At 37.7% G+C, this 22,948-nt stretch overlaps 2 protein-coding genes across 3 annotated transcripts; one reads left to right on the top strand and one right to left on the bottom strand.

Moving 5' to 3' along the window:
- The first annotated feature begins 1,162 nt into the window (after nucleotides 1-1,162).
- On the top strand, nucleotides 1,163-5,427 carry LOC116734505 (dihydrofolate reductase). Its single transcript, XM_032585956.1, has 6 exons — nucleotides 1,163-1,357; nucleotides 2,136-2,185; nucleotides 2,269-2,374; nucleotides 2,504-2,630; nucleotides 3,653-3,768; nucleotides 4,802-5,427. The coding sequence occupies exons 1-6, from the start codon at nucleotides 1,251-1,253 to the stop codon at nucleotides 4,890-4,892; spliced, it is 597 nt and encodes a 198-aa protein (XP_032441847.1). The 5' UTR covers nucleotides 1,163-1,250; the 3' UTR covers nucleotides 4,893-5,427.
- Nucleotides 2,732-15,349, bottom strand: mterf2 (mitochondrial transcription termination factor 2). 2 transcript variants are annotated; one of them, XR_004342223.1, is made up of 4 exons: nucleotides 15,306-15,349; nucleotides 11,643-12,922; nucleotides 9,798-9,799; nucleotides 2,732-2,742 (listed from the first exon to the last, which is right to left on the bottom strand). XR_004342223.1 is itself a non-coding variant. In XM_032585874.1 (2 exons), exon 2 carries the CDS (start codon nucleotides 12,891-12,893, stop codon nucleotides 11,766-11,768), a length of 1,128 nt encoding a protein of 375 aa, XP_032441765.1. In that variant the 5' UTR covers nucleotides 12,894-12,922; nucleotides 15,306-15,349; the 3' UTR covers nucleotides 11,424-11,765. The 2 variants fall into 2 exon arrangements, 1 of the variants encoding a protein (XP_032441765.1); XM_032585874.1 differs by lacking the exons at nucleotides 2,732-2,742; nucleotides 9,798-9,799 and having other exon boundaries at nucleotides 11,424-12,922.
- Between the last annotated feature and the right edge of the window lie 7,599 nt (nucleotides 15,350-22,948).

Here is a 22,948-nt window from a genome sequence, read left to right as displayed (position 1 = left end):
TTGTAAATTGCCATACTTTTTTTTTTTTTTGCATGCATGCATCGTTTAAAAAAAGAAAAAGAAGTCTCAAAAATTAAATAGAATTGAAGTTAAATTGGATTTAGTTGATTTTATTTAGGAATAATTCGAAAAGTAAAATTCATCAGATTATCTGTGTTGATTATTTAAAATGAACGGTTATTTATTAATAGTATGAAATCCTTGAGTGACGCAGTAGCATGATCGCACACTGAAAACTAGAAAAATCCAACTTTTATTTATTCAATTAAAAAAAAGAAAATTATTGGCACTCCTGCTGTCAGTACCATTGGCATGTCAGTGTTCAGCATGCAGACTCCTATGCCAATTTAACGAAGTTTCCTCTCTTTAAATAGACGCTTTACTAAGAGCCGTATTTTATGTTCACTGGTAGTGAACCTCATTGCCATTCCAAATTTGTGGGTGTGTCAACGGATCCACCCGTGAACTTTAGCAAATTTCCCAAGACCTTTAGATAAGAAATAACCCTGCACCACACTCAACAAACATGCGGGGCTTCTTTTTTGTTTGTTTGTTTGTTTGTTTGTTGTCATTTTACACCAAACCAGTTGGTGCTTCGAGAAAAGCTCATCATTTGACCAGCGCAGCTGTGAAATGCCACATTTATGTCGATCATGGTAATAACTGTAAGCTAAGTGATAGAAAATGTCTGTGTTAAACCCATTCTTTTTTTTTTCTTGTTCAAATATGAGAGAATGAATAGGCCGCTTTATGTGCAAGTGTTTTTCCCCTCCTCTCTCTCTCTCTCTCTCTCTCTCTCTGCTTCAGTCAAAACAGAAACCATCACATAAGGAAAACCACATGCAAGTCAGGTTTTTCATTTTCCTATCAACCAGAACTAAACCAAGTTGCTGCTATGCGCCTTGTCCCAAATGCGTGAATATTCAAATATTGCAAAATCGGTCGATTATGACTTGCGCTTCAAATACAGAACACAACTCTAATCTGTGTAAGCACTACATGAAGATGCAACACATTTGATCATCCTTGTGTAATCTGTGCAGCCAGTGACTCACTCGGTTACGGTTTTGTGACAACAAAAAACGAGGAAATGCTGCACCGTGTCCAATGGCAGCAGCCGCTCGGTGGGCGGGGACAGCTCAGCGCAAATTCAATAAAAATGTTCGCTCGCACACATGCAGCTTCATGCTGCAGACCTCCAACCTGCGCTGCTTCCTGGTTGAGATTTTCTACACCGCCTGTTGCTGGAGATGGAGAAGGATCGGGAAACGGTGCGGAAGAAACCTGTTCAGCTCATAGCGGCGATTTGCAACAACATGGGAATGGGGAAAGACGGGACGCTGCCCTGGAGTTTACCGTGAGAATAGCAGCTTAACACAGCTGCATACATGTTGTATTATGTACTCAAGGCTGTTCGATTTTTGACTTTTTAATGCTATAGAATAAAAATGACAAATTTAAAGAAAAACGTAGCTCTTACTGTTTTTCTACGTAAAAAAAGGCGTATACTGTTTTAATAATCATTAGTATGAGTTTTATCAAAGCGTAACAGTTACTTAAAATTTCTGTTGTTCATTTGTTGAAGATTAATTAATTTTACTAGAATGATCCTTTATATTTTTATCAGTATTCCAAAATTAATGACGCAGTCTGCTCTAATTCTTGTACTGAATAATCACGAGTATGGCATTAGTTAAGCTCTGTGGTGAAGTTGCTTAATCCACACAGCCATGTGGATGTTAAAGAATAAGTTATAGACTGGTCAATGAACTTGAGAATAGCAGCAAAATGTAAAGAAATGGTAGAAACTTATGGATAACTAAAAAGGTTCTGTACAGTCACTCATAGCAGCTGTAGGAGATTGGCTGCAAAGCTCTCTAAGAATTATAAGTGTATACACTGATGATAACGTTGTACCTTAATTTGTAAGGCTAAAGGCATCCCAGCATCACATAGAGTATGTTATGAGCAACTCTGTGCAGTTGTTAAATTGGTGTCCTGTGTGTGAAGGAAGTGGAGCCGTTATTGTTTTCCTTTCCACCTATTTTCTGCATGTGGAAAAACATCAGTATGTGGAATCAGTGAGCAAAAACTAAATGTTTCTGGCCTAACTGTGGAAACTATGATATCCACAGATCTGAATTCCAGTACTTTCTGAACACCATCACAAGAGTGTCGCGACCAGGTAGTGCTCAACGTTACTTCAAGAAAATAGTTTTAAGGCTCCAGCTTGAACACATTTTTAGGTCATATTCTGCTATTCCACAGGTAACATGAATTTGCTGATTTGGGGGCGGCTCTGCTGGAATTCCCATTCCGAAAATATGTTTCCACTGGCCAACTCTCTGCATGTAGTGCTCAGTAAAACATTGAGGTGGGTATGCTACACAAACACCTACAGCTATATGTAGCAATATGAGCTTTAGCAAAAACGCCTGATTTTCATAAACAAACTACTCACTTTTTTCTTTTCCTTATTTCTGTGAATTAATTTTTCTCACAGCTCTGCCCCAGATCATGCCCACTTCTTGTGTCAAGACTTTGAAAGTGCTGTCTGCCTGGCTGCTCAGCCTCCCCTATCTGACATAATAGAGACCGTCTGGATTCTTGGTGGGACGCAGGTCTATGAGGTGAATCAACCTGATCCATATTTTAACAGTAGAACAAGTTCAAGATACTTCAATATAATGCATTTGTTATATTTTTCTACAAACTGGCTCAGAATCAACACAACAACTGCAACTAAGTATAGTTAGTTTCAGTAAAGTGCAATACTTATATTTCAAACAAGGTTGGAAAATTTTCAGTATAGCAACTCAATGATGTCTCCAGAATGGCCTCAAAGTTTCATCATTTTGATGTTAGTATAGTGAATTGTAGTTCTCCGATGAACAGAATTATGATTGACAATATGCTAAATATAATGCAAATAAAACACTTAGAATAATAGGTGGCGCCATCTCGTGGCAGAATGATGCACATCTTGTAGCTCTGAGGTATTTAGCATTTTCAGTGTCCTAGCACAGTTCTAAGCCAAAAGGAATTGATTGAAAGGGGTTTAATTACAATAATTAACTTGCATGAGGCTTTTCCTGTTGTGTTTAGAAGATATTTGAGTTGCATTGCTGATGTTTTAGCGAGTAGTGAAAATTAGGCACGTGTTACGCTGAATTTTTTTTCAAGAACGTGCTTATCTAACTTTCTTTCCTCCCTTTTTTTGGCCTCCTATTGTTAGAAATTCCCTCTTGTTATAAATGATTGAATTATTTATCCGGTCTTGCATAAATCCCGGCTTTGCCAAAATTCCTTTTCTAATCAACTAGAATAAAGACAGAAACTGTGATTTAGAGAATGCTCTTAGCAGAACACTAGCAGACAGGCAGAACAACAACAAGCGCATTATTCTGTTGTTTAGGATCAAATGGAAGCTTACTCTCCAAGCATAAACAGATCTTTTTTTTTGTTTGTTTTCCATCTATCCATCCCTAAAGTTTGTGTGTTTTGCAATGGTTTTTAAATCAACAAGGTGTGGACTTATTTTAAATATCAGTTTAAATTATTTGAACCATTTCAGAGCTAATAATCCAAAGTCTGAGTGATGTATTATGGATTAATGTTTGTTTTGTTTCTGCGCTCTGCTCTGCCCTACCAGGATGCATTGAAGCACCCGTGGTGTGACCTTCTTTACCTGACCGATGTCATGGCCGACTTTGACTGTGATGTGTTCTTTCCTGAGTTTGACAGAGAATTATTTAAATTACAGGAAAAGTAAGATTTCGTCTCATTCTGAAACTGATGGGCATTTGTTTTTCTTTTCTGAAAACTGGGGCGATGCATCTGAAACCTGCCTGCATTTAAGCTGTTTAGTGACAGAGTTATTTGGCCCCGTGGCAAAGAAATGGAAAGCAAGAGTCAGCAATATTGTCAGTGAAGCTTAAAAGGATTTGCTGACCCAAACCAGAGCTTTGAAGAGCTTTGCTGCTGTGAATAGAATAAATCTGAAATGCAAATTACTAACAATGTGTTCATCAAAGTTAGATTTTGTTCCTATTTTAAGAAATAGTAAATTATCACTTAATGCAAATCAGAAACTTCATTCCGTGAAAATGTATTTGCAGGTGTGTTTTGTTTTTGTGCCACACTGAAATGTTTTAGATTGTCAAACAAATGTTCATCACACCACATCTAAACCAACCTGCCCAAATTTGAAAATGTGCCCTCTAAATCTAATAACTTGTATTGTCTTCAAGCAGCAACAAGTGCCATTAAATGCTTTTTATAATTGACTAAGTGTTTTACATTGCTTTGGTATCATCCTGAGTTACTTTGCTTTAAAGAATAGTCCTATTTCAGAGTTTCAAGCATGGAAGGTCTTTTTAATATCGACCTAAACAGGATCTAACTACACCACTCCAAAAACATTCATTTTGTGGTTTTTACCTATTCAGAAATGGACTTTGGCAGTTTGATGGGTTATGAATAATTTTTCAATAATGGTCAGGTTGGCTTGGACAACTCTCCTAAAAACAATGATCATTTCAAATCCTTTTTTTGTATTTACTCTGGAACATTTTCAGAGTAAATCTTGTACAAAGATGGTAATCTGCGTTAGATTTAAATGTTTTTATAGAGGTCTTCTTTTTGAGTTTTTATAACATGTAGGTATTATATATATGTGTGTGTGTGCGTGTGTACACAACTCACTAGCAAAGTTATTGCTATATAAGTTATATATATATATATATGTATGTATATGTATGACATACCTGACTCACTTGTTTTTCATTTGTTTCCAACTAAGATTTCCAGATGTACCGAGTGAAATTCAAGAGGAGAATGGGATTAGGTTCAAATGCCAAGTTTTCAAGAAGAAGACGGATGATGCCTTCTAGATGAAAAAACAATTGAAATAATTGCAAAAAACGAAGCAGAAAAGGTTTTTAGCAAACTTATCTTTACACTCCTTGGTGAATCATATCCTAACCAAACTGTGGAGTTTTAGGACAGCAAATAATACACATTGAATTGAAAAGAATATAACTTTCATCACACACTACACAGTAAATTTGTGCAATTTAATACTGTATTTTAATATTGCATAAAGTACATACAATTAATTAATGAAATAAGTTACAACACTTAATTTATCTATGGAATCAATCAGTATTTTAGAATTGAATAAAACATTTTTTCCATAGATTTGTAGTCTTCTTCAATGTGTTTGGACAGACTCTGGTATTAAAAAGTTCCTCCTCTTGGACAGAGCTGTCAACTTTTAACTCGTTGGGTCTTTGTATTGTCCTTGCATAAAAATCTTCCGCACCAACGATGGAAATGTGTGTCACTCTGTAGGTTTTTCCCCTTAACTGATTGATACTTTGGGGAGTTACACACATAATTCAACTTGTATTAAATGATTTAAACAGATGTGGGCAAATGTTGCAATTTATTTTGAATAGAACATGTTTTAGTGTTATTATTATTATTATTATTTCACCCTGTGTATTCCTGTTTGAGATCGTTTATTCAGACACAAGCAGGTGTTATTCTTCTAACTAAAAAAAATCAATTTACAAGTCGATGTTTCTTTCCGTGTGAATAAAATGTTCCTTTACAATCGGGTTGTAGTTGGTCGTTTAAGCCACTAGATGGTGCCATCGGAGAGGACAGAAAGTGCACATTTGCTTGGGATAGACGACGCGGTGTGGATTTGTTGATGGACTATCGAATGTGTTTTCTTAAGGAAATTATTCTCACACCTGTCACGGATATAAGTCTTTCCAGTTTTGGTAACCTGTTCAGGAAAAGTTGAAAGGCTCCCAAATTGCAGTCTGCCCTCAGCAGAATGGGATGGCTCGTCATGTTTTCTGTCATCAGCTCTGCTCTTAAACTCATCGTGGATTTTGTTCCTGTTGATGCCACTATAATTCTGAGGAGCCAAATCAGGAGAAATAGAAAAAGAAATATAGTAAAAACATTTCATCATGATTGTACAAGACAGAATGAAAGATTTTCCATAACATCTTGTATGAGGGGGAGACAAATCTCGTTCAATACACCCAATCTTGGTTTTATTTGGGGTAATTTAGTCCAGATTTAATAACTTTAAATATATTTGACATGATCCACTATTGTGCAGATTTACAATCATGAAGCACAATATCAATATCATTTGACAAATTAGAGTATTAATGAAAAATTTATGTATTTCAGCAATTCAGCGCACAGGTAAAACTGGTTATATAGCCTAATTACACACAAACTGATGTTTTAAAGTTTTTATTTCTGTCGACAAAGATCTTTTGCCTACAGATGATGAAAACATGACATTTAAAATTAGAATATTACATCAGACCAATAAAAGACATTCTTAATGCAGAAATGTGGGTCTAATGAAAAATAAGTTTAATACCCATAGGTTTCAGAAGGTACTTTGAAGCTGACAATTGAGCCTCATCATAACCCACACTCTAATTGAATATGACTGTATTGTATAGGACTGACCGTCACTCTTGTTGCTCTTGACATCCGCTTCAATGTCTTCCATTTGTGATCCAGCTCTGGTTGAAGCACAACAAGACATCAAAATCAGAAAGAGGAAGAACAAGATGCTGCCAGAAAATGTATAAATAAACTTGTTTTCTTTTGAAAAGTGAACATATTTTCTTTCACAACCACAGCCGAAAAAGAAAAAAAAATCTAAATTCAAAAAGAGATGACAAAGTGAAATCAACTACAGGCCCCGTATGCTCCTCAATGTGATTAGTCATATTTAATCAACTTTGGTTTTAACTGCAATTGTACAGCTATGTGACTATTCATATTTTTTCAGCATGAAAACATCAAACACAAAACTACCCCCAGATATTTTCTACTACAAACTACAGAAAACAAACTTACCGTTCAGCAGTGGCAGATGTCCAATATGTTCTTGCAAGTTTGTTGTTTGTTTTGATATGATCAGTCTGACTGGTGCTTTTGGTTTCCAAGGCAACCAGTGGCAAGAGCAGTTTAAAAGACTCAAATTCGAAAAGTCTTTTGGATACAAAAGTGGAATCAGAATCGGCTTTATTCAAGTTTTTGTCCACAAACAAGGAATTTCACCACAGTTCCACTTTGCTCGACATTAAATGTACAAAAGAAAGAATAAAAACTAAATTCTTTTGTAAATATGTGTAGTAACTACAATGTTTTTACAGTGCATAATCAAATTCAGTTCAAAAATAATTTATTAATGCCAATGAGAAATTAAATTTTGTAACTCATTTATTCAAATTCTTCAAAGAGGTGTTGTAGATTGTGATGGTTGTTGGCAGGAAAGATCTCTTGTAGCACTTTGTATTACAGTGAATTTGACGGCACTCTAACTGAAGACACTCTTCACCATCTTCATGAAGAGGATGGTGAAGAGTGTCAAAGCAACACTCGAGGTATGTTTTTGATGAGGGAATAACATTATGACACGATGTATAGCTCCTAAAAGTACATTTTGCTTTATACCATCTCTCCCTCTCACACTGAGACTAGCGGCAGCAGCAAGTAGCTAACAGTCAGATGAAACTTCATATCTGCTGAGCTCGTCATATGAACTACTACTCAGTCCAGTGCTCCTAAAGGTGCGTTCTCCAGAAACACGTTGAGAACGCACCTTTGAGACGCATTGAAAACATGTTCGACACTTCAAGTTTGGCGCCATCATCCATTTTTACACTAAATTTGTTCCCCCCCTCCCCCACCCAACACATTTCCAGTAAGCAATGCATTTTGTTCCATTTTTGCATGTTTTTCACATCCTATCTGCTTCATATCTGCACCATATTTTCAACACAGAGTGCACTAAACACAAGCACATTCAAACATGACTATTAAGACTTGCAGATGCAATCACTTAGCACTTGTTCGGCACTAATGGATATAATGGTTTAGTGTCTCTGAGTCTGTCTATGAATGCATTTGGTTCATCTGCATTCATCTGTGATGCAGAGGTAAAGCAGTTAAAAAGGTAAAACAGGCAAAAATAAATAAATACACTAGCACAGTTTAATGAATTTATCCGAGTTTTTATGAAAAACCTGATTATGTTTGGTTCCCTCTTGACTTTTTAGTAGATCACTTATGTTTAAATTCTGGGAAAAAAAATGGACCTCAGCTCTGTCCAAGGCTCAGCTCTGTTTGTAATCAGTAAAAATTAAGTCTGACTAAAAGCAATTTATGCATCTTTATCTTGACAGCCACACAAAACAAAGTACCTCGCCCAGATTTGAAGGAGAGCTGGTGATTAGGACTTGGCTCCTGGTACACAGACAGATTCAGTGCGGAAACGCAACAGGAAGTCCACTCCATGCTTTACCACCAGCAGGGAGGGATGTTCTGTTTGGCAAGTGAGGTTAGGGGTCTCACTATGCCACTTCCCAGGGTCAAAATCTATCTCTGGGCAGTACTAACCTTTACATTTGTATTTTTTGCACTATTCAGGCTTTTGCAAGATCTGATCCTGCTCTAAAAATCTACAATTTGTAATAGATCGTATTCTTTCTTTATTTACCTCAAGAACTCTATAATAAGCCCAATTTATTGGAAAAAGTATGTGACCCCCTGACCTGGAGAAATACAACAAATGTCAAAAACAAGAGCTTAAATGTTTGTCAAAATGATAAACTTCATCATGAGTAGATTATGTCAATCTCAAAGCAACAGAATAATAATTTTTTGGGAGAATCTCACATGGTGTTTAATGCAAAATTATATTTTAGTTTTGTCATTGAAGATCAAAAACTGGGTTTTGTACTGGTATTTTCTTCCTGATGCGTGACATTTGGTCTATACCGAGAGCTAAGACACACTGATGGAAACACTTTGATGGAGCATAAAGGAAAAGAGAAAACTGACATGCAAATCACTTTCAACAAAATGTTAATCATGCTTTTGTGAGTGAAAATGTGTGTGTAGTTTGAATTTCAGCTTTTTTTTTCTACCCATGTAAGCAGTTTGAAAAAGACACTTTAAATAAGAAATCCCCCAGACAAAGTAAATGGACAAATCAGGACATGAAGACATTCATCTGTTTCTGTTGCAATGCACTAAGTTAGGCTTGCATGAAATAAAAAAGATTCACATGCACTCATATTAACCTCTCAGGCTTGTCTGAGTAGTTCAATAGCTTAGTATGAAATGAGCTGACTGTCAACAGAGGAGGAAAGGACACCAAGTGAGTAATACCTCAGGCTTTATCTCACCTTGACTCATCCTGATTAACTCCTTGTTTTTATTACTCTGCATTGAAGACAGGCATAAACCATAAACAATCAGCGTAGCGAGGTAAAGTTACTGCCGGTGAAAATTAGAGACCTTCAGGACATCAGCTGCGGTGTGCTGGTGGTAATGTTGTTGCCCCTCAGGCTTCTCATGTTGTGAATGGTTGGAAAAATGAACTCTGGTCAGACATCCATCTGCTCGGCTTGGTTTCATTACCAGATGCGCTCAGTGTTGCATCACCTGCCCGCTGGCTATCGTCCTGACTACACGACCGCAGTGAGTGATGCCGAAGGCAGCAGATGGGAAGAGGAAGTTGTTAACGTCCAACAGCACAACTCTGGAGGCACACATCCTCTGTCTCAGTCATGACCCCCCGTTGTGAGAGCGAGGGAACCTCGGGGCGTAAAGTCGTGGCTTCATTAGAGGAGAAGCTCGCTCTCATTAAAAAGCCACTTTGTGTTTCAAGGGCTTTGCATGGGTACAAACATCACAGCAGATTCATTATAACATGGCCTCTTGATGTAGACAATGCACAGTATGACATCTTTTTCCCCCCCATTTCTTACATCCAGCCCTCACTCAAACGCTTTTCAGAAGCATCTTAGATTTAGGGACAGCAAACTCTTTCAGGAATAGGGTCAAACATAAGGGTCAGTTTTGCATGAATGGTCTAAAATTCCTTTAATGTTCAAATAAACACTAAATTAAAGCTTGGACGCACATTCAAATAAACCACTACTGACCCAAATCTTATTTTATGTTGATATTTTGAGTTCATTAAAGCGATAACTAAGTGGCACTTTAGTAGCTTTTTTCCCTCAGGGGAAGAGTTGCAGAGAGCCCTGTAAAGATGAGACTCCGGCTGTAAATAAAATGGGCTGAAAAGCCTCAGTTGTGCTCAACAATACATTTGACAGCATCTCAGCACGTCTGTCATTACGCTGTTATGTCAAGCAGAGTTTTTATGAGGAGTTATTGTAACGGTGAGATGTTTTAATGAGCTGTGAAATTTTTTCTCAACTGGAAAAAAAAACCCCAGCCTTTGTCTGGAAAAAAAAAAAAAACCTGTTAGACATCAATAAGGCGCTGCGTTTGTCTTTTTGTCATCACATTTTGCCCTTCATTTCTTCCAATAAAGATTTACACTGTAATAACAGCACGGTGCTGTTAGGCTTAATTGGGAAAACCACATGCCTAAGTCAAAAGATAGATATAATTTCCTGCAATTACAGTAGCAGCTTACAGTAAAGTATCACCCTGTTCTGGTGGCTGAGGCAAAAAATACTTCAGCTTTCAACATATTAATGCCAGTTACTGATATAACGATTAAGTTCAAAAGGTTTGAAATCTGAGGCAGATGTAAACTGAAAATCAGCTTGCAGAGCCGAGCGTTTTGTAAAAGGTTGTTTAGCATTAAACTCAGCGCATATAAAAAGAGAAGATAGATGTAATGAAGTTTAAATGCACTCATTATGCACATCAAGACACATTAAAGACTTCGTTTTTGAATGTGGAAGAATAATGCAACAACAATCAACTTCAATCCCTTCTCACAACTACAATTTAATTGACGTGAATATAAATTTTGCTTACACAGGTTGAATTATCTAGATACAACCTAACTACATTCTGGTCAACATTTTGGTTGCAGAGGAATCAAAAACCTTTTGTAGACATAACAAAATCTGGGTGAATATTAGACAACTTGTGTTTTTAGTATCAGATTTGGTACAGTTCCTTTGAATGGATTCTTGGCAAAGCTGACCCTCAGTATGACGCTGCCACCATCATCCTCAATCGTTGTTGACGTAATCTGATGTTATAAAACTTTACTTTGACTCTTTCAAACTCTGATAAATTCATTGAAGTTGTTTGTTGGGTAATCAGTTCTTCCTAGAGGAAGACAAGTTAAAATGCATATTTAAAAGCCAAAAATTTATGTCCAATGAATGTAAACTTCTAATGAAATGCAAACTCCAAGCAGAAAGGCCCTGGTTAGGATATGAGCCTCCAATCATTTTCCTTCAAAATAAGAGTGCTAACAACTGCAGCCATAAAAAACAATTCTGGTCCAAACTACAGGTTGAAATGAATTTCCCCTATGGTAAACACAACCCAAACAAGCAAAAAAATAAATAAAATAGCACAAATAGTGACACAGAATCCACTGAGGATGTTTTAATTGGGTTTATTTCACTTTACATTCCAAAATATTGGAGCTTTGGCAGCAGGTTGAAAGCAATTGCATTATTAAATTTTACCTTTAGGTGACTGTGAACAAAACGGAAGTCTCACTCTTTACACAGGTTCAATCTTAGACTTGAAAATTCACATCAGGTTACTATTTCATTTATAATTTAAGGCAAATCTGATGCACTTTGGAAAACCAAGAACACCATCAGATTTAAGACACTGTATTGTGATACAGGCACAAATGAAAAAGTACTCATCAAGACCGTGTACTACAAGGAATTATTTTCAATTCATGCTTTGATGAATCCAACATCTGCTCAGTCATCACCTTTTAAAGGGGCAACAGGGTTAAAAAGTGGTCTCTCTCTACGCAGCTGCAGTTTCCCAAAGTTCATCTCAAAGTCTTTCTTGGTGCCGTTTATCATGTCTAGACTCCCTGTGCTAACGTCGTAGCCGAAACTCTTCAGGCGGTGGATACGGTAATTTACGATCTGCGTGGTTAGCTCCAGGACGGTTGGAGTCTGTATGATTTGAGACATGCTGATCCCAGCGCTGATTAGGCCCTCAAAGCGCTCAGCCAGAGTGGATTCTGGATGGTAAAGCAGAGCCGGACACTTGAGGATAATTTCCCTCAGCTCTGCGTCAGAGCAGCCGATGGTTTCCTGGGAGAAAGCCAGGGTCCGACACATGCTGTCCGGATTCAGCTCGGTGACGAAGCCCCGCAGTTTGGAGAGGAGACGGAGGAGTTCGCTGGTGGTGAACCCTCTGTCTTTGAGGAACAGCAGATTCTGCCTCAGCACCTCCGGCGGCTTTAGCAGAACAAACGGGTTCTGGCTCAGCAGCTTCTGCAGCCATATTCTCATGTTGGCTTCGTCGCCACCCAGCTCCGTGTAGGCCTGTTGGAGGGTGCAGACCATCAGCTGGTTCTGTTCAACAGGCCTGCGGAAGCTCTGTGGAGCACTGGCCATGAGTTTGGTAATGATCCTCTTGTTAAGGTTCAGGCTCTGGAAGTAAGCAATGTTTTTCCGCTGGTTTTCTAGGTGACTAGATGCGGAGAAGAAGGAGGCTGGGAATTTCTCAATAATACCAATCAGCTGTCTGTGGTTCGGACAGACAGACATCCACAGCTCCTGCTGGGCCTGCAGTTGCTCCGGATTACAGAGGACGGCCTCAGGGTGAACAGCCAAGATGTGAGCGATGATGGGGATCGAGGCACCCATGTCTCTCAGCAGGCTGGCTACCTCCTTAGTGTAGGCTGGATTTTGATGTAGCACCCATCCTTTAAGTTTCCGAACTTTCTGGATGTCCACAGACAGCTCATAAAGAGCTTCCACAGTCTGTTGATTTTCCACAGAGCTGAGTGTTGAACATGCCCTGAGGTTTGAAAGTAAAAGTGGGACATGTTGACATCGGAGGCACAAGGATGTTGCAATCAACCGCAACATTGAGACAAAGTCCTCTGGCTGCTCAGTTGCTGTGATAAAAGACAATAAAAATAACAATCAAATGAGGATGCTCAGTCATGAGAGCTGGTTCAAACAGGTGTGATCATAAACAGACTTTCTGATTTTATCTGCAGTTCTGTTTTACTTTAAGTCATGCTGCATTCACTGCAACATGAATATAAAATAACATAAATTGAATTATTTTCTTTGGCTATTACTTGATGAGCTGGTATTATTCACAAGAAAATCGACATTTATTGTCACAATTCACCTCTTTCCAAATGTATCTTTAATGGACCTTCAACATTTTAGGAAAAAAGACGTAGAACGGAGCAGAAAGATGAAGTCAAGGATTACGGAGCCAATATGTTGTAGAGAAAAAATGATGGCTGGCTGTAATCTTACCTTTTGTACCTAATACTGTTTTTTTTTATATATACAGTATAATTATAGCACATGCAACATGTTAAATCTAGATAAAAGTACTTTATTTCTAAAATTTCAGTCAATCTATTGCTGAAACAAATTGTTGTGTAGCCACGTGATAGGTACATGTGGCATACACTTATATTATTTCAGCTGCACAATATATATGTGATACATTGTGCAGCTCTATAATTAAGTACTGTTTTTTAAAAGTAGTCGGTTGGCCTGAGGCGTGAGCAGCATGTCTGTTGAGCTGCAGATTTTTTTTTTAATATATTTTTTTCTTTTCTCTTTTATTCAGCTGCAGCCTCTAGGCTTTGGAACAGTCTCCATTTTTCGGTGTGGTCTGCTAGATCTTTAAATTACTTCATATCTCTGTTAAAAACTCATCTTTTTAAGCCGTCTTTCAATATCCAGAGAGCAAGACCGGTCATTGTTTATTCTGTGCCTTTTATCATTGACTTTATTGTACATATTGTTTACCTTTATGGCACTGTTTGTTTTTATTACTTTCTTATTTAATTTTCTATTCTTCATGTCATTCACCTGCACACGAGTTATATAAATAGCTTTTCAACTGTTGCTTTAAAGCAGCTTTTCCTTAAAAAGAGTGATAGATAGTGTGGAATAAAATAATTATTCGCAGTGTGTTTACTTTTATTAGAAGTTATTTAATATTAATCTTACAATGTTTAATCAGTTTATTATATCTTACTCAGGCTTACAGAGTCATTGTTTCTCTTTTGGCCTTCACAGCTTCACAGTACAGTTTGCCTTAGTGTGTCAGAAGCTTAGCAACAGGCGATAAGTAAATAGTTGTCATACCTTGCGGAGTGACAGACCAGACCGATGGCTGAGCGATTATTATTAGGCACAGAATATTCTGTCTGAAACCCATTTTTAACTGAAGGTTGCATTTTTCTCTGCATGTGTATTAATCTGATAAGCTCCTTGGGAATGTTGGTGATGTCTGTGGGAGAAGGACAGTATACAGTATATATAGAGAGGTGATTCCTTTGTCTAGTTAGATCTCTTCGGAGTTCTCCATCTGTGCAGATGTGAAATAAAGCTGTGTTTTGTTCTTTCTCTTTAACAAGGTTTGGACTTTGTTAATTTTTCTCGCTCCACAGATAGTGTTTTTTTTTTTGTTTTTTTTCCAGTTTTCACACATCTTGTGTTGTTGGGCAAGACATGTGACCAAAGATCTGAATCAGTCTTTCTCAGCAGTGACCATGGACTAGAAGAGACAGCAAAGCTCAATTCACTGTGGAATAGCTTTCTTTCAGTCACCTTCCTGATCTGAGCATCAGGTGGGGGAGGGGGAGCATTTACTCTTACGCCCCATTAAACCAGAGAAGACTCAACCCATTTCTGCAATTTCTCTGGTAAATTACCTCATCTTTGTTTTACACAATAAACCTTAACAGAAATATGCTATGCCCCAATTATTTTTCACTGTAAGCTAAACAAGCACCCCTATCATCCTGAACCAACACTTTAAGCCTGCTGTGATTACATCTCCCAAAAATAAATAATTTATGATAAATAAATAAATAAAAAACCCATCTAAGGCTTATTTACTTTATACTGAACTGATTCATGTCACTCAACGTTAACTCGACCTTATATTTATAAAAACATGCACCCTGATGTGGTTGGATATAATGGGTTTTCTTCGGTTAATGCCAAATCGAGTTAAAGGAGATAGCATGAACAAACATGAATGTCTGGTCTGACTCAATACTGACTGATGACACGAAACAACCTTAAAACTGATACGCTTTTTATTCTGTCACACAATAAATACGAATATAGTAGCTAACAGCTGGATGACACTAAAGTAGCCCCGATACACTGCAGGAGGCCCATTGACTAAGTAATGGGCTGGATTTTATAGGTTTAGAAACATATGTATTTAACTGAAGTATCGAAATACCTTAAAATGTAGAGTAATACAGAAAAACATTTGTAACTTAAATGAATTACCTTTAGCAGCGGTCAGAGGATGTGACGTTTTGTTATGAAACACATTTCTAGTGTGGGTGAAAACAGTGACACACAGTGGCAGTAAGAGGTATCGCAAAAACTGCAACTGATACGAAACATTAGAAATATTTTGGGGGTTTTTTTGTAAAAGGAAAAACCATGTATATAGTTTTAACAAGCTAATTAATAGCTAGCTAATTTGTCGAGCATTGTGTTCCCTTAAGCAGGGTGGAGTTACCAACTACTACAAATGTAGTCAATGAACAGCTGAAATGTGCTAGGCAGATAAACTTGACTTGATGATTTACTGTGTTGTTTAGGCACTCCCAAAAGGAGTGCCTAAACATTTATCATTTATTTATTTATCATAAATCTATTGGAGATTCAAGGATTTCCCAAACATGAAAAAATCAAAGCAACACTCCAGGTATGTTTTTGATGACTTCAATAACATCATAACATGACATAAAGCTAAAAAAAGTTGATTTTACATAATATTCCCTTTAAACAATAGAAAGTAAGCATAACATTTTAGTTAAGACTTTGCATTTTTTTAATTTCAAGAGTACACATTTCTTCTTTCTTATTACCACACAACTTGCAACTTTTGCTTTTTCTATTCTCGACATTAAATATTCTAAAAAATTCCTAACTAGCAAAAAGAAAACCCTCTTCATTATTTTTTTCCCCAGTACACCTCATGCAACTTTGCAGCTCTCACCTTTTTAAAATTCTGCTAATTTATATCCCCCCGTAAGTCCAGTAATCAAATAATTTTTGGAAAAATTTGGATCTCAAACAGCAGTTGGTGCGCCTCCAAACCCTGGAGCACGAGGGGTCCTGATGAGTGTAATCAGCGCCAGACTGAATTGGACCGAACACATGGAGAGTTTTTCACAGTTGGTGCTTAATCATGATGCTTGATCATCAGCTCTGCAAGCTGTTGCCTCTGCCAAACAGGACCTGCTGCTGCTGCTGTGCGAGTATCTGGGTCCATTATAGTTTATGTGCTAGTAAAATGATTATTTACCCCAAGGGAAAACAGATTGGTGCTAGAATTGTACTTATTTCAGTAATTTTTTTTTTTTTTTTGACAGATGTCCACATATGAAGAGATAAATGTGACTGTTTTTGTTTCAGTACTGTCAGTGGATTTCATGACTTTCATGGGAAATTCCTTAGAGTGGAATCAAAGAAACACATCTGTTGTCACATTCCCGCTCAACCTGCTAATTGTTTCAATAGCTTTTATCGAGACGTTTTATAGCAGATTTAAAAACTTAAACATGCTTTCAAAGTAGACAAATCAAAAATGAACAAAGAAAGAACGATAATCATTTCACATAGAAGAGACTACAGGTCTCTGTCAAGATGCTCTGACAAATGAGACTTTTGTTTTGTTTGTGGACGTATTGTGGTTTCTCTAATGTTTAACTTTGTGTGAGGTCTTTGAGAATGTTCCCACATTACAGAACTGGCACTAATAACAAGTGACAGGAATCTCCTAAAACAGGAGATTCCTGTCAGCATAGTCTGAATACCTCCTCACATCTCCCCACGCCACAAAGTTTCCAATATCTAGTGATGTAAGGGTATTTTAATAATCTTTTTAACCAAATGGATCTGGGTAGGTTCGGGGATTTCCAGCTAAAAAAATTGCCTCTGACTCAGACATTGTTGAACTGTTTTTTACGAGTAATTCTCATGCTTTAAATTTCTTTCGCTTTCTTTTTGTGAAAATAAAAAAATGAAAGATCAAGCTTAATAATGGCTGTGTTGTGAATACAGGATATATTATTCAGCGAATACAGTCATGTGAGGGGCTATTTGTCAGATTTACAGCTTCTATTATAAACCCCAAATGTAGCTTTTGAGGGATGATTTTAATTGTAGGTTGAAAAACACCATCCAAAGCAATCTGGCTTTGTATGAAAAATGTATCGCCGCCCTCCCCCCACCCCTTTGTTAAATTGAGAAATAATTGATTTAGTTTAATTGTGTAATTTCATTTCCCCTTGCCACACTGGGGTTGGTTATAGAGCTAAGAAATTTAAATAGAATGTATCTTACACTATAAAGTCGGCTAATACGTGTTAAAAAGCAATATATTCTGAGGTGATCTGAAGAAATGTAAAAGCAAATGAGAAAAAAGTCAATACCTTCTAGTTTGAAAAGGGTAACAATGCAATCTTTAAGGCTTTAGGACCCAAGCAAAATACAGAGAGAGATTTTCATAATGATCAGAAAGACTTATGGGAAGCCAAGACAAAAGTGTATCTTGTTGAATGGTGTGTATCCTGTTACATCTGGCATAAAACTAACAGTAAACCAGAAGAAGAACAAGACACCAGCAACTCCATTCTCTGTAGTGCAAGAATATTTTGTACACAAAAGCTTTTTGTGATGTTTTCTCCTTTCTGCGTGAATTACGAGCAGATATTCAATGGATGCAAGTCTGATACTGAATGAATCATCTTTTACTGCTACAATTTGCCTGTAAGTCCATCCCACCACTGACAACAGTAACAGGGCAAAGGATAATAAATGTGGCAATTACAATGCTGCATTGTGACGGCTTATGTTTGAAAATTCTAGTTTATTGTATTCTTACATCTCAGCATCCAGTTAAAAATTAACTGATCTGCAATAACATTACTATGATTTTTACTATGAGAAGGAAAATACATTACATATTAACATGGCATTGCAGGATAAGTGCTGACTAAACTGTTAAATAAATAACCAGACTCACATTTGTCACAAGGTGTAAAGTTCCATGTCTATACAAAAAAAAGTGTTGTATGGCTACTTAGTTATCAGTAGGGAAAACGTACATTATGTTAAACACAGAAAACATCATGCAAAACAACCACATGAATTCATTCTTAAACAGAAGGGATCTGTTTAGGACAAAAGAAAAAGAGGTGCATGCACTCAAAATCACAATAAAGAAAACTACACCAACATAAGGAAGGGGGAAATTAAGATAAATATGTTATGTTAAAATGTGTTAATATGTTAAAAGTACCGCATAATATGTTATCTGCGCTGCAAAGAAAGCTGTGTGTCACAGCTGTCATAAAATGGGGCAGTGGGCCAGAGTGTGTCGACACAGATAATTAGTAAACTAGGTTACAGAGACCTAAAGATGAGCCAACCTCATATCTTGTACGTTTGGAGTGTCATAAAAATGAGAAAAGGGAATCATGAACTGTAGCTGAAGGCTGATGAAACTCAGGTTGAATTTAAAATTGATGCTGTTGCCGATGTCAGTGTGATAAATGAAGACTCTTTTCACACACTACAGCCCTGAAGGAACTCTGAAGTCATCTGATTGGCCCATGAACAGCCCAGGAGGGGAGCAGCTGTTTTGATGTCAAACCCAAACAAGGAAAAAAAATCTGTCTGAGGGTTATAGTCTGTGGATATAAAGTCACCAGTCTAGTCAGGAGATATCTTTGAGTAAGGATGAACTTGGTAAGGAGAAGGTGTGAACATTAGCAAGCATGTGGAGAACATCACATTAAAATCAGAGCTAGTTAAATACCGCTAAGAAGTGAAGTTGTACACACTGCATACTTTCCCCCCCTTCCTTTATTACAAAATTTTAAAGAGGACCCCTGAAAGAATGGAGATTAATGGAGTCGAAGAGTTACACAACCTACTGAGTGGTGCACTCTCTATGGTGCCAGTTCATAAAAACAGTACTGGCAAAGGATTTGTGTCGACTTGATCCGTTTCAATAGTGAAAAGACAGAGCTACGTATCTCCCACTCCAGTAGAAATAACCTTTAAATGCAGCTTCAGTGTTTTCCTCTTGATGCTGCCAGAATCGTCTGGCAGTATCCATGACATCCTGACAACTATAGATTCTGAACATTCATAACTCTATTTGACAGGTATGGCCAATAAAGCTGGGTCATAAAAGACAAGCCAACGCTTGATATTTCTACACAGAGAACTATTATTTATCTGAGCTAATGATAGTAAACTTGGTCACTTAACAGGACAAGTAGCAATTCCCCATGGAACTGCAGCATGACTGTTTTTAAGGTGTTATTGGCTCTTGTGGCCTTTATTTGAGAGTGCTCAGACAGGAAACCACTCCCCTATCTCTTTACTCCAGGAGTAAGGAGATAGGGGGAAGACATGAGGCAAAGGTCATGTCAGTTCAAGTCAGAACCTGTGACGCTGCATCAAGAACCAAGGCCTCCATATATACTTTGTACTTTACACCTGAGCCACCGCAGCACCCGGAACTGCAACATAATTTAGCTAGGTCTGATTTCATTTCTATTTACAAACACTTAGGTAGATGTTTTCTGCAGTTTGCATGTTCATAGTTTTTCATCATTGGTGTTGCTAACATTCCTGGTTCAAAGTTAACGCTCAATAACCAACGTAAAATATAGTCATTTGAGCAGCTTTGTCCTGTTAAGTGCTTTGAAATGACTTTTGTTGTCGCACCATACAAAGAAACTGAACCTTAATTATACACATATGACTCATATCCTTCCTTGAAAAGATGTGAGAGATTTAAGCTAAAACAATCTACTACTGATATACATAAACAAAGAGGGCGATTTAGAAGCTTTTGGATGTTACAAATGTAATTTATTGTGCATGTCATGAAAGTTGTCTTCTCGACTTTTATGGCCTGCATATAGAAGAAACAAAAACTGAAATGATTTTTCATTATGCACAACTTAATAGAAGATTTTAGTCTAAGTTTTACTTTGTGTTTTTATTTATTTCAATACAGAGAACTTAGATTCATTTTTAGATATTACCACTTGTACGTTTTTTCTAACACTTTATTATCAAGATCACATCAATAAATGCTTGAAGGGCAAAGTGCAATTTTATTATCTTGCCGAAGTGGACTTCGATACTGAAGAAACAAAATAAACACCTTCCCCCACCTGAAAAACTATGCTTTCCATTTAAAGGCACAGTGTAGTGAAAGTACAAATTCTGTAGTGATTCAGCACAAAAACATGGCTCTTACAGAGAAATGCTGTGCCAATAAAGCCAAATCTAAGAGGACTTCTGAGCAGCTGTGTCTGCTCTTACTGGCACTCTAATAAAAAGATTTTTCATTCATCTTTTTGTGTATCATGTTTCCCAATCTTTAATAGACTTGAAACTCACCTAAGGTAAAAGGTTGAGAGCTGGCCGTTTTCTTGCATAACATCTATAATTGAAATAAGACACTCACGGCCTCCTGGAACCTGAACCAGTATGTGATTTTTATCTACATCTAGATTCAGTTCAGATTGTTCTGTTGACTCAATGAACCTATAATGAATTTTTAGTAATAATAACAGAAAAACAACATTGCATGCATTTGCAAATGTGCCAGTAAGCTTGCTTGCACGAAACTGTCTTTCCAGAAAGCCTTTAGCCACTCCCACAGCCCGTTTGGTGACTCTGTAGGTCTGGTGTTGAGTGAAAACCTGTCAAAACAGCAAAACATCCTAGCCAAACCACAACCAGGTGAGACGTTAATGACCGACCTAACAAGAGCTTGTCACGATAAAATAACTTTCTTTATTTTAGTTTCACCTGTTACTGCTGCCCTTCTCTGATATTTGTTTGTGTGGGAGCGTGTCACTGGGTTTGATTTGGAAAGAGGAAGACAACACAATGAATAGGAGGCGGAACAAGTGAAATACTAAGGTGGATACATAAAACAGAGACTGTACAAGCTCAGCCCAGTTGTGGTGTGGAAGTGGCAAGACAACCAACATGACCTGCACAAAGATCACAGGCCTTTTGCTTTCCCTCCTCCTCCTCCTCCTCGGTCAGGTCTGCAGTCAGGGGCCAGAGATTGTGTTTAGGGAGGAGGGCGGCAATGTTGTGATGGGTTATTGTTTTGGAGCGGATTATCTTCTTGCTTACAGATCTGCTGCAGGCGGAGAACAACTACTGGGTAACTCCTCGAACAAGAATCTGCCCAACACACCTCCCGTGGACCTGGAGGGTCGAATTCAGATGAATGAAGATGACAATCTGCTTGGGATCCAGATAGATGAACTCACAGACCTGGACTCTGGGATCTACAGGAGAGAATGCTGGCAGAATCATACAATGGTCAACAATCATATGGAGCAGCTCTTCGTGTGCAAAGAAGAGATTTCAGCTGAAGAGATCAAAGTGAATGGTGAAGGTGGAGCGGATATTCGCTGCCAAAGCTCTTCTGTTGGTCAGGAGGGAACTTTTGTGCGCTGGTATCTGGAACTACAGCCTGACTACAAGCCCATACTCCTGCTGGACAGCAGTGTTTCACTGGAGCCGGTGATGAAAGAACTGCAGGATTCTGTGGAGGCCCGAGAAAACGGTGCTGTGCTCATGGTAAATAAAATTGTGTTCCAGAATTTTCCACAGTTTCACTGCACTGTGTTCAAAGGTAAGACTTGCCTTGGTTTCCAAAACCTATTCCTTCCAGACTACAGTTACAGTAAAGAGGTTTATGTCTCCAAAGGGGAAAGAGTAGTTCTAAATTGTAGTGGTGATGGTGGAAACCTGTGGTGGGAGACTCCACAGGGACAACTTAACAGCAGCAGCCCAAGGAACAATGAGATGTACATATCAGCTGGTGAAGAACCAGACAGCTTCTCCTTAATAATCCCTGTTATTTCTGATGAACACAAAGGGACTTACACATGCATCGCTCCAACATTTGAGATCGAGTACTCTTTGTTTCTATGCCCCAAAAGTGAATTACAAGAAAAGGTTTACTTTAAAGACTCAAATATCTCACTGGAATGTACTTCTGACCTGGATAATCTTAAAAGAGTCCAGTGGTTCCGTCATGTACAAGCAGACATCTATGAAATCATTGGTGACACATATGATGAGCTTGTCTCCATCCCAGAGGACCTGGAAGGCAGAGTGGAACTGTCTATTTCTGGATTGCTGAACATCTCTAACCTGTGCAGCGAGGACGAACGGATGTACAGATGTATTGTTTTGAAAGAATTCCAGGACAATGTCACTGCTGAAGAAAACGATTATGAGGAAGGCACGAATGAGGATTACTTCAACGAAGATGAACACACTGACGCAGATAGGTGCTTCTTTAAACAGGAGTTTATATTAAAATCTGCATCTGTCCGTAGAATTATCCCTAGAACTTTCCCTAGAACTTTCCCTAGAACTGTCCCTACAACTGTCCCTACAACTGCCCCTACAAATGACTCTGGATCTCACGTTGTATACGCAGTGGTTGTGGGACTGGTGTTTCTAGTTATTGCAGCTGTAGTCATAGTGATGGTGAAAAAGAGACCATCTGTTTTTGCAAAAAACAGAAACAGAGAAAAAGTAACTGCAGTGGATTCTGATTGTACAGACAGCTTAAAACAAAATGCTGAGGATAAAGTTTAATACTTTCTAGGTTTGTGTTTAGATGTTTTATTTGACCATCTTGTCTATAAACTTTGTTTTAAAAATATTTATCATGTGAAAGTATTTAGTTTACATTTGTTGTATGTAAATAAAGTCTCCTAAGTGTATGCTTTCAGTTTCTGTTAACACAATTGTTTTAGTTTTCTCAATAGTGACTTAGGACTTCATACAGAAAATCAACGTAAATTGTGATGTTTTCTTTAAAAGTGTCTCTCGTTCCTGAAAATATTTTGGAA

The sequence above is a fragment of the Xiphophorus hellerii genome, chromosome 2, assembly GCF_003331165.1.
Source record: "Xiphophorus hellerii strain 12219 chromosome 2, Xiphophorus_hellerii-4.1, whole genome shotgun sequence".
Classification (NCBI taxonomy): Eukaryota; Metazoa; Chordata; class Actinopteri; order Cyprinodontiformes; family Poeciliidae; genus Xiphophorus; species Xiphophorus hellerii.
This window is presented reverse-complemented; position numbering and strand designations above follow the sequence as displayed.